Source organism: Pleuronectes platessa, chromosome 7 (assembly GCF_947347685.1).
Source record: "Pleuronectes platessa chromosome 7, fPlePla1.1, whole genome shotgun sequence".
Lineage (NCBI taxonomy): Eukaryota > Metazoa > Chordata > Actinopteri > Pleuronectiformes > Pleuronectidae > Pleuronectes > Pleuronectes platessa.
This window is the reverse complement of record NC_070632.1, coordinates 20692781-20705028: the sequence shown is the minus strand read 5'-3', so window position 1 is coordinate 20705028 and position 12248 is coordinate 20692781. Positions and strand designations below refer to the sequence as shown.

General features: G+C 41.9%; 1 protein-coding gene across 2 annotated transcripts in view; it reads right to left on the bottom strand.

The window, feature by feature from the left end:
• Positions 1–9318: 9318 nt before the first annotated feature.
• LOC128444638 (calcitonin gene-related peptide) overlaps positions 9319–12248 on the bottom strand; it is a 4255-nt gene continuing 1325 nt past the window's right edge. Inside the window, exons 3-5 of one of the 2 annotated variants that reach the window (XM_053427210.1) lie at positions 11844–11978; positions 9884–10071; positions 9319–9679 (exon numbers count right to left, since the gene is read on the bottom strand). In XM_053427210.1, the coding sequence (XP_053283185.1) occupies positions 9909–10071; positions 11844–11978 (298 nt within the window). In that variant the 3' untranslated portion in view covers positions 9319–9679; positions 9884–9908. The remainder of the gene's footprint in view (positions 9680–9883; positions 10072–11843; positions 11979–12248) is intronic. The other variant, XM_053427212.1, reaches the window with a different exon arrangement.

Sequence of the window (12248 nt, the reverse complement as noted above, 5' to 3'; positions counted from 1 at the left end):
ACGGACCTGTTTTTATTTATCTTAGGAAAAGTGATGTTACATTGTAATTTCCTCTGAGAAATTAGGAAAGCCACACATCACATTTACTGGATGGCATCATGTAGGGTTATTATTATACCTAAATGTTTAAAGTCATGTTCTAAAAGTTGTGCGAAGCATTCAGTCACTAAATTGAAGGCTTGTCAATGTGTAAGGATCAAGACGGGTCAAATAAGAACAGAGCAAGAGAGTTGTGATGGTTCAGTTGCTTCTTCATGTAAAGTTCTTGTGTTTTTTGTGTCTGTCATGTCCCAAAAATCGTCCAATGTCCAAATCCCAACATGTGATATATTGAACACACCAAATGAATGTTTGATGGAAGGTAAAATCCACAGATGGCAACACAATATCCCTCAAACTTCCCCAAAAGGAACATGCAAAGATCAGAATGCTACCATCCTCACATTGACACCACAATCATGCTTCATCCTGCTTTACCAACATTACCCGGTTTATTTTAGCATGACAGCTTGTCAATATTTGCTACTTAGCAAAACTTAGTTTTGTTGAGAACTGGAGATGTTTTGAACTGTTGATGAAAATTTAAATTTTTAAGCTATGTCTAGGTGGGACTGAAAAATGAGAATGTGAACTTCGTGGTGGAATTGGAGCAGGGGCGGATCCAAGAGAAAGGGGTCACTGGCCCTAAATAAAATCTGATCGTCCCCTGAAATGCCCCTGTCCTGAATTATTATTTTCTAATCTTTTTTGAACTTCATAATGTTCTTTAACAAGGAACATTTTTATTTATATATATTCAGATATGTGTGCTCTGCTCAAAGCTATAGAGCTGACAGTAAACAAGGAATGACCTAAATGGGCACCTTACCGAATCAGGAATTGTGATGTGTTGAAGAAAAAACTTAAGCCACTGTGTAATGGCAACTTGTGAAACCGTTGTCAAATTATCTCAATGAAAAAATGAAAATGTCAACCTCATGGTGGCATTTGGGGAGACTTTCAAGGAGGGAACAAGCATGTCTGTACAAAAACATTCAGTGTCTGCCAGAAAAAATTATTAGAGTGGCTCCAGCAGATCCCAGGTACAACATCTGAAGCCTCTTTCCAGACAAGCGCAGTCTTAGGAAAAGCTAAGACACTGTGCAGAAGCCTCAAACTCCTAGAGAGAGGTAGAGGATCAGAGGATCAGAGTTTGAGAGGGAAGACATACCGCCCCATGTGGGGTACGAGGGATATATATACATATATATATATACATATATAATGCAATTATTTACAGCCTCTCATGCTTTTCCACTTGCACATTTTCGCTGAAATAACAGGTGTTGTCAGTCTATGGGTGTAAAGGATCACTGCTTGAAGAGCAGATGATGGACTGATGAAGATCAGCTGTAAAGATCTGAGTCTTATTCCCTCACATGTGTACAGACTAACACTGTATATCCATTCAAATGTCTAATTTCTAACTGTCTGATATGCACACTGAGCACATGTGGAGAAAAACATCCTCACTTAGCTCTCTTGAAGTATCTCGCTCTCACACACACATCTCTGCAGCGCCACATCACACACACAGAAGCCTGTAGTAAAGACGTGCTGTAACTGTGTGCTCATCGTTACCGTCAGCCTCTTTGTGATCTTTCTTGTTTTCTTGTTTCCCACAGTCTCAGCTACCACCACTCCCACTCAAACAAGATCAGCATTTACTCCAGTTATAGCCACTATGGTTTTCAGCTCCAGAATGACTCAGAACAAATGCATAACATATTTTCCGACTGAGAACACTGAGCAGCATCCCCAAGGGAACGTTCTTGTTTACATCCATAGCATCAGTAAGAAAGAGCAAGTTCTCACATGATGGGTGTTTACGACTGTTTACCATGTCAGTGATTAACACACAGGTGCATTCAGCTGACATGGTTGAGTGTCTGATAGAGAGTTAGCCAACTTAACACACAAGTATAATTTCAGTCTTTCAATTTTGTCACTTGGTTAAAGAGAAGGAAAGGACTCTACAAAGTTGGTAGAGTCCTTTAATAGTAAAGGCTTTACACAACTTAAATGTAGGGTTGCTAAGTTGTTTATGAAAAAGTTTGATCTTCTTTGTTGAAATCCACTTCCAGATAGACATCAATAACTAAAGTTGTCTGAAAGAAAAAAAAGATGGCGTCTGTGGCCCTCACAGGACTGTAATAAACACAACCAATCATTACATTTGAACAGAATGAAATGATTGGCTGCCATACCCGTCTGTCACTAACTGAGCTTCCTGTCTGCAGTGCTCCCACTGCACATGACTGGAGTCCTCAGCTCGAGAGACACACACCACTGAAGCAAAGACCATAGACAGAAGTTTGCAAGGGACTCATGGCAAAAAGTTGCCTGCTAGCAGTTGTGCACATTTATGGGTTCCGGGGTCTTAGCTTTGATAAAAGGGGTTGGGATGTTTGGGTTGCATCGGATGGGTCAGTGTTTGCCTGATCTTGCTAGCTTTGACGCTGCATACTCACATTATCCCTTTTCCACCAAGGCAGTTCAAGGACCTGTCCAGCGCCAGTGCTTTATCTCGAGCCAGTTCTTTGTGTTTCAGTAGCCAAAGAACAGACTCTCACCCAGACAAACTGGTTAGCAACTGGCACCATCACTTTGCAGGTCTTGAGAAATAATCACTTTTACCAGGGACTGCAGGCAGGGTTATCATGACGAATAAGACAAAAAGACCAACGAGCGTATGCTTTTGACCTGTCGTTTGGATGCCAATGCATGTTTGCCAATGTACATGACTCAGCAGTTTTACCGTCTTTCAGCTCGCTGTTTTGGCAGCTCTCATCACCCTCATCATATCCGGCAGCAGAAGGTAGCTCCTTTAAACCCACTGCATGCGACCAACCGATCAGACCGACAAACTTAGCAACTAACAGCAAACATTGTGGAGCTTGCTAGCAGCTAAAGAGACCGATATTGGTGGAACAGGTGGCCAGAAACACCATGTTTGCTAAATGATGGCCATCGCAACTTTGAAAGATGGTAATATGCAATTTTTGTGTTTAGCATTACATGACCTCATTTTCACTGAAATACTACCCTCCATACTAAAGATTTTAAATTATTACCACTGGCATCAGTTCATGGCTAACTTTACTGAACTGTACTGCCTTTTCTTTTTATTTGTTTTACTCCACTCTGTACAAGTTGGTTTTATAATTTTCTTTTATTATGCTTTTCCTGAACTTCATCTGCAAGGTTGACACTGTAAAGCATAAAAACTCAAAAGCCTCTTGAACTCAAACAAAAAGAACAAGTCCTGTCCAGAGGGGCTCATATGACCTTTAAGTGTCCAGATGATCAGTACCGCTGCCATCTTAAATCACAAGCTTTTACGCGAGAATGCCACTGACATCTTTAGAAAATCTTCAAGGTTTATGTGGTAAAAAGCTGAGTTGGACTCTGGTCAAGAACACTCTCATGAAGAAAAAGGGCTTTGACATCAATTTATTCACCGCCCATTTACAGTAAATGCAGGGGTTTGAAAGCACTGCCAGCTTTTAGCACAACAACATAACTAAATCTCCAATTAGAAAATGCTCTGTTGTAATGTCTGTCAGCCCCTGGACCAGTGGACAACTGCACTGAGGATGTTTGGATGACTTCACAGGGATATCCTGCATTATCGTTCATATATAAAGTGCTACATGCTGTACTACTGAGTTATGCATATTAAGTTATCAAAAAAACGTTGTTATCCCAAACTTATTCACAGCATAATTTCTTCTTTCCCAGAAGTTGAGATAAGACAGAACTATAGTCTCCAAACTTACCCATTCTCGTTGTCGGCCACTAAAAGATTAAGTGTTCCCAGGAGGGTTCATGGTTTCAGCTCGAGGTTCTTGTCTTCTCCGCTTGCACACTGTCTGTCTCTGTCCTCTCTTTCACACACTCTGACTGCGTCTCTGACTTGCCCTGCAGTTTCCCTTCTTGGAGCCCAGCTGGGGCCAACCACCACCGAAGCCTGCCGGAGTAAGACTGCTCTGAACGTCTAAACGTGACTGGCCTTAAAGGTTTTTTTCTATGGGAGAAAAAAGCTCACATCCCACTGTCAGTCAAGCAGCGGAGCATAGTTTCAGCTGGGCCGCCATCCAAACAGACATGAAACTATTCTATTTCGGTCTGCCATATGAGCAGTGGTGCTGCTCAAAGAAGAGGGGGGGAGAAAGATTCTGTGGTGCAGCATGTAATTGCAGAGTGACCAGCTATGGCGAAATGTAATTGCAGCCCTCATCAGATGGAGATGCCAGCAAGACAAGGTAAAGGACTTTTAAATAAGACTTTCAAAAAAAAAATAAGAGAAGGAACAACACAGACCACATAAATAAATGGGAGGCTGGGTTCCAGATGTGGCGGCAGAGAGAGTGAGGGGCGGAGAAGAAAGAGAGGGCGGGACAGAAACATGGGCCAGATTAAGGAACTGCCGTGACAGCAGAATGAAATCCCGTTTCTGACACGGCACAGAGGTGTTTACCTTCCCAGGAACAGTCGCACAAGACGGGAAGGGGGATTGGGGTAGGTGAGAGGATGTCGGGCCCGGCCTCGTGTTGTTTCTGGCCCTTAACCATGAGTGCTCCCGGGTGTCTGGTTTCACGTCAGCCTTGGAAATGACTACCTTATGGAAAAACTGGGGGCTTTAAAAATGGGGAAGGAAAATGAAAATATAAACGCCAGTCGGCTGTTTCCCATTATGAGCAAGACTCAGCTGGTCTGTGCCGCTGTAGTTAATATCTCTGTGTATTCTTTAGTGAATAATTACCATGTGATTATGTGTAGGGGGTGCACCACACACTTTCTCCCATGTGCACACAAGGGCCTGTTACAACGTATAGAGTCAATAAATATTAGCTTTAGCTTAAATCTGAATGAAAACAACTAATTTCCTGACAAAGGTAACCTCATTTCCCGGCAAAAGCATCAAGGGAATGGTAATGAAGGCACATTTCCATATACCTGATGGTAACCCCTTGCCAGGCAACATTTGTATTTATTTTATTATAGAGATAGTTAGAGAAATAGAGAAAAAGTTCAATATTATTGAAAATAGGGTCGTGACAGTTCACTCTAGCCTCCCATCAGACTTCCCTCTGTATAGTAAAACCACAGTGAGGTAATCCTCCATGAATTGGATGAAATGGAGCTTAGCACAAATAATTATTTAAACCTGCTTCGACAAAAAAGTCATTTATTTATCGATTTCGACTTTAATAAAAAACTATTAATGTTCCTACGTTTTTCTAACAGAAGATGCTGATTGGTCAGTTCCGGAGTTTAACCAAATTGTATCTATGAAAATTTTACCTCATGACCCAATTTAAGAAACACAGAGCTACAAGGGGGAACACAAAGTGTTGTCAAGGTAACTCTTGATAGTCAAGGGATTATGGAAATAGATAAAACAATAATATAACACGAGTTCTTTGCAAAAAATATATAGAGGGCAATGAGATCCCAAAGATTAACTATAAAATCTTGATAAGCCGGATGGACACAAAGATTTCTAATTCCACTCTGCACACAAAGTAGCAGTCAAACAATAACAAGTAGCAGTATATTACAGGCGTGTTTGGACTCATCAACGAGAAGCAACAGGGACTGAAAGAGTGAGATTGGGAACCAAATTAGAGTAGTTTTATTACTGGTTCTTCTGGTTTCAGTTGTCAACAGTAAGTATTACAGTTAAAGCCAGTTTGTCTGTGGATAAGGAAAGTAAAGTCCAGGAAGACGGGCTGTGGAAAATAAGTCAGTCTGGATTTGACGTCAGAACTTTTGACTTTCTACTTTCCCCAAAATGTTTAAACATTAAAAAGGAGCTTCTTCCAAAGCCTCAGGTCTTAAAAAGCATTTGTGGTGAACATTTCTGGGAACTGGACTAGTGGCAAATCTTCCCTCTGGAGATGGGGGGCTTGCTACTCAGTTTTCTCTTATACGAACCATCTAATTTCGAACTTGAAGGGCCCCATTCAATGCAGCTGTGTATCATTAGGGCTGCTTTGCTCATTGGCATAGTGGGATTGTTAGAGTACCGCGGAGAAAGAAGCTTAAAACCAAACCAACCCACGAATCAGCCCCCAAACTCCTGTACTCCTCAATTATCAGAAAATGGAGGGGGGCAGGGGTATTTATTTCTTCCTTCTAAACCATGCAGGAGAAGTTTCCATGTGGTTTCCAGCATGGCTTCATATTCTACGCTGAGAGAGACAGAATGAAAGATAGTGAGACCAATAAATAGATGGATGGACAGACAGAAAGACAGACAGACAGACAGACAGAGATAGATAGACAGATATACAGATAGACAGACAGACAGACAGACAGACAGACAGACAGACAGACAGAGATAGATAGAAAGATATACAGACAGACAGATAGACAGACAGACAGATAGGTAGACAGACAGATAGATAGACAGATAGATATTTAGATAGATAGATAGACAGATAGATAGACAGACAGACAGACACAGACAGATAGATAGATAGACAGATAGATAGACAGACAGACAGACAGACAGATAGATAGACAGACAGACAGACAGACAGACAGACAGACAGACAGACAGACAGACAGACAGACAGACAGATAGATAGATAGATAGATATTTAGATAGATAGACAGACAGACAGACAGACAGACGGACAGACAGACAGACAGACAGACAGACAGACAGATAGATAGATAGATAGATTGATAGATATTTAGATAGATAGACAGGCAGACAGACAGATAGATAGATAGATAGATAGGTTGTGAGACAGACAGACCATCTGCATGCCGAAGTGCCCTTGGGCAATATACTGCATCCCGGATTGCCCCTTATAGAAAACAGTGCTGTCCATAGATTCACTGTATGAATGTGTGGGTGAATGGCTGAATGGTAATAAACTGTACTGTAAAGCACTGTGAGTCGACATCAAGGCTTTACAGACATATAAAAAGATATTGAGACAGACAGACAGATAGATAAGTCAGACTGAAAGACAGCAGATAGTGAGACAGACAGTAAGACGGACAGAGGACTGCATAGACGGTAATACTACTGATTGATTAGGGTGTTAAGGCCTGATGGGTAATAGAGCACAATTAATTTTTTCTGTTTATATTCAACGAGCATAAAGTTCACATATTAGTCATACACATCCTCTCGTCTCATAATTAATAAGTCATCCAGTGGAGCACTTCATAACCAATCAGTTGTTGCTTTAAGTGTGTGTGACATGTGTGGTGTTGATGTTTGCACTTTTAATCTGAACTAAATATAATGTTGTGCAGAAATACACCGTTTTTTTCCCCAGTGCTCACATTTCTTGTGTGCTCGGTTGCGTTGCACACAGTGACAAATATCCTGTATTTGCTCTGGTGCGTGCTTGGCATCCATCCGTGCAAGCAAATAGGATCAAGTGCATCCTGTTTTTCACTTTCACCCTTATTGAATGGGCTCATTATACCCTCAATTTTCCAAATGTGCATCCCATATTTTGTCATCCAAAACTGAGGGGCTTTAATTTATCCTCCCTTCAAGTGATTCTTTAGCTGCCTGTGTGTGAGTTTTTTCTGGAAACGTGGTACTTAAAATAATTTGAAACCACTGGCTGTGCATACACGATGTGATATTGTCGGGGAATACATAGAAATGTGTAATTATGTAGTGTTGCAAACAACATCTTGAACATGAAGAAAGTCGTCTTCTGGCTGAAGCAGATGAGAGTTTAATGTACGTCAGGGATCTCTTCAGCGCGACCATGCAGGATTTACGTTTTTTTGCCCACAGTGAAGTTTGTATAGTTGACGTGTTGTGTGTGTTGGTTCTTTGTGAGTCACTGACTTGTAGGAGTCAACCATCATGCAGCCACTGTCTGCATCGAATAAAGTGTCCGCTCCTTAAAGGCAACGCACTTAATCGAAACCTGTACAAACCGTAATTCCTTGTTATAAAGCACAGGGGGACCATTTCTTTAATATGCCTCCTATATGGTGTTCAACAGGCCGTTGTGCTACACCTCACTTGATATGTACAGCTTTTTATTTGTGTTATTTTACTTTTATTGTTCACTCTTTTAGGGTTGAAATGAACTTTTCCAGCAGTGAGAATGAACCAAATGTGACAGCAAACACAACACCTGCGGAAGGGTTCGAAGAAAAAAGCTGTTGGAAATTTCATGTTGATCACAGATGGAGTTTTTCTGCTTCTGTGACTGGGTCGGACGAGTGAGACTCTGCAGTGCTCCACTGTAACTTTAGTCAGGATAAGGACATTGCCACCTATTGGAGTGCTGCTGTAAAAACAAGAGAACCCCCAAAATGTTCAGTCATCCTGGATCCCGCATGGGGCTGCACATTTTGTGATTAAAAGTCTGCCAATTGACGAGAGTGCAGTATGTTAGGGCAGCTTGAGCGATGTATTACTGAGAGTCGTGTCCTGTCAAACTCAAATAATTGTCTCAATGCCAAAGAAGGACCTTCTTTTGTACAACGTTTGCACTCATATGTGAAGAATCTCTTTGTGTAAATAAGAATCCTTTGTGATTCAGATTCATATGAGTGTTGTGCAGTTACCTCCACTGCAAGAAGAACAAGTCTGACAGCAGGTTTAGCTGCTTTTTATTAAGAATGAATGACCCATGCAGTTTATTTCCCCCTATGTATCTTTACATATCCATGCTACTTTGTGTCAGGTAGAAAATACTGCGAAACAGCAGAGTGTGTGACTATGGATTTCATTTTGCCAAATCATAGTCATGTGTGTGACCTATTTGTGTTTCTGTCAGTGGAAAATATTATCAAATTATTAAGCAATTAATCATAAATCACTCTCTCTGTGAGGTCCTATTATAGTTTATAATGAATAGACCATTTTTTATTTATGTTCCAACAGTTCATTTACAAATATAAGCTTTTCAGCCTCTCTATTGTTACTTTCTGCACGTCAATGCTTGAAAACCTTTGAAGAACAACACAAATACCCCAAACCCGAGTGTATCTAAAATACATTTTAATCTTGCTGAAATTTGTTTTCACAATATTGTTTACAATATTAATCTGTCTTCATTCTCTTCATCCTCGCTCGGGTCTTCTTTACCGAACTGTACAATCATGTTCATGTAAATTGTTCTACATCAAGGCACAAGACAACAGCCGTTGTGGGGGGGCCTTGGGTAGGCTGATCTTTAATGGCGTCCCTCTGGCACACACAAAAAACAGGGTACCCTCGAGAGGAGAGGGTTGGGGTGGGGGGGTGGGGGAGCATGGATCTCAAATGGGAAACATCGCAAGGAAGAAATGTGCTCTAACAAGGTGAAAGGAGGAAAATAATCAGGTGATAACCACTGCTGTTTTCATTTTATTTTCCAATGATAGTCATGTATAAAAAAAGAGGAACCATAAAGGATGCTTTTTTTACTTCAGGAGTTAATTTGTTCATGTACATAAACTAAAGTGCTTTTTTTCTCTTTTTTTTTTCTTCTCTTATTTGCCAAAAGCAAAATATTTCACTAACAGGATGGAGATGGGACGAGAAGTCCAGTGGTGTCTTTTTTCCATAAGAACGTGAGAGTGGATAAAGGGCCAGTTCAGAGTTTATTTTCTGCTCGATTTTGTATTTGTTGGTTTCTGTTCTCAGTTTTTTTTTCAACCTCTGAAAGACAGAAAGAAAAAAAGAGAGTGATTAAATTCAAACGACAAATGAACCATTATTCTTTATATATATTTACAAAACACAAGTTGATAAGCCCAAAAATGATGTGAATCCATTAATAATTTGAAAAAGGTAAATATTCATGGCTAAAATGTCCAAATTCACAGATGGAGAAATGTCTTATTTTGAAATGTCTGTATTTACCATTTCCATGAAGGTTCTTGAGTGCTTACATCTGGACGCTTCTCCTCCGCCTGCCGAAGGCCTTGGCGCCGACGTTGGTGGGGACGAAGTTGCTGTTGCCCATTCCTCCCGACCTGCTGAGGAAGTCCGCCAGGCGATGAGTCACGCAGGTCGCTGTGTTGCAGGCTCGCTTCTGTGCTGTAACGCTGCTTCAGAAGAGCAAACAAGGTATTAATGCCAAGATCTGACTGACATTCATATACAGATCTACACACACACACACACACATACACAGACACACACACTTTTATCAACATTATCTTCACAGAACAGCAAAAAACATTTTAAGACATCAAACATGAAAGGTTATTTTCCTTTTTGTTTTTCTTACCTTTTCACTTGATGAGAGCTTCAGAGAACCTTTCAGGGCTCTGTGAGTTGTTCTAAAACCCTATTTATGTCACTTTTATTTACATGATGACCCACTGCCTGTTTTAAAGCAACCCTAAGAATGAAAATCAGCTAAGGCTTCCTGGTAGAAAAATACGTTTATTGAACAACAAACATGGTGTCGCATGAGTGGATCATTTATTAATGGTTTAATTAAGTGATCTCTTTCGACTCCTAGATTTCAGGGGCTTTTGAATTGCCATCGAATGACTCCACGCACAGTACACAAAGATGGACATCTGAACCGGCTCCTGAATTACATTTATGAAAACTAATTCTGATTGTCTGAAATGATGGGGACAAATCATTTTCTGCCCAAAACAAATAGAAAAAAAGGGAGGGGGGGGGGGGGGGGGGATGCAGTTAAAGGACATATTCTTCTCATATCAACCAAGCAGTTAAAATCCACATGCACTTGCCAGTCCAAAACTGAGAGGGAAGAAACTGGAAAGAGAAGGTGGAGAGGGGGAAGAAAAAGAAAGAGGAGGGGGTAGGAGGAGATGCGGTGAAGGTAAAAGTAGGAGGAGGGGTTAGATGCTGTCAAATGTCTCGCCGTAGCTTGCATAGCTGTCGCTCTCAGGCGCACTGCGCTTCTTGCCGGGCGTCCCTGCTCCGACGTTCGTGCGAGGGAACGTCTGCAACTTGTGCAGCTCCTGAGACAGTTTGCCCAACACGCAGGTGCTGAGGTTGGAGCAGCGCTTGGTTAGGGGCCTGTCCATGCTGTCGGGGAGGGGACACACAAAGACACATGCAGAGAACAGGCTCATAGATTCGGGACAAACATGCAGGTAACACTTCCTTTACCTCTGTCTTTCCTTTATCATCCATCTACACACCGTTTCTCACACATGCATTTCTTCCTCATGCCATCAGAGGTATCGAAAAGTAAAAAAATAAATGCATTTCCCGACCAGCACCATGCTTCCATCCCCTTCGCATCATTCAAAGAACTTGTCATTCATCCCATCATGCACAGAAAACTCCATCCCCCACCCCCACCCGCAGTCAATCCCCTCTTGTCACATCTTTTACACCCACAGAACAAACAGAAACCAGTCAGTTCCTACTGTCATGCAACTCCACTTAATTGACATCATGCACACTTATTCGTTCCGTTAGGCATACACTGCTCACATGCCCGGCAGGCAGGCTGGAAATAGTTCCTTCAAACAAAGTTAAATCAAACTTATCCATGCAGGAGCAGGGTCATGACAGAGAAAAGGGATTTTCTTTAGTATTAACATATATTCTTGGAAATGATCTGTTTTCCCTCTCTTTTTATTCTAGTTGATAAGTACATACCTCTATGCCTGATTGAAGTGGTGCCACTAAAAAGACGCAACCTCAGTGAAACCAGAAAACAGTACAGTCCCTGAATCAAGTCCAGCACGGCAGCCCAAAAAATGGAGCTGTGAGTTTAACCCTTTTATTTCAGCCAAAGAAGTTAGGTTACCTTTCTATTGTTTCTAGCCTTCAGCAGCCGATTCTGTGCACGGAGAGAAGACTCCGAATAAAGAAGAGGCATCCGTACCTGTTTCCTTCAGTCGCCTGCTGCTCCAGCTCCTCTGCTGTCATCTGCACAAACTCCTTCACAATGGCGTTGAGTAACCTTCGTGCCTCGTAGTCCGTGAGCGTGACTCGGTCTGATATGGACTCTAAACCCGGTCTGTGCAGCGGAGGGAGGGATGGCGGGGAAAGGGGGAGGTTTAGGGGTCAGAGGGGTTGGGGGAGGACAGGCATTGAGATCAGTATTAAAACCTTTGCTAGAATTATCACCTGCAGTTAAATGGAGGGGGGGGGGGGGGGGGTGGGGGGGGTGATGTGCGAGTGGGTGTCAGGGTGGGGTGGGGTGCCAGTTGGACTGCACTGGCTGGATGGATAGGACGGGTCAGGGGGGGTTGGCTGGGACGTCACCAACTCTGAGGGGGATGACGTC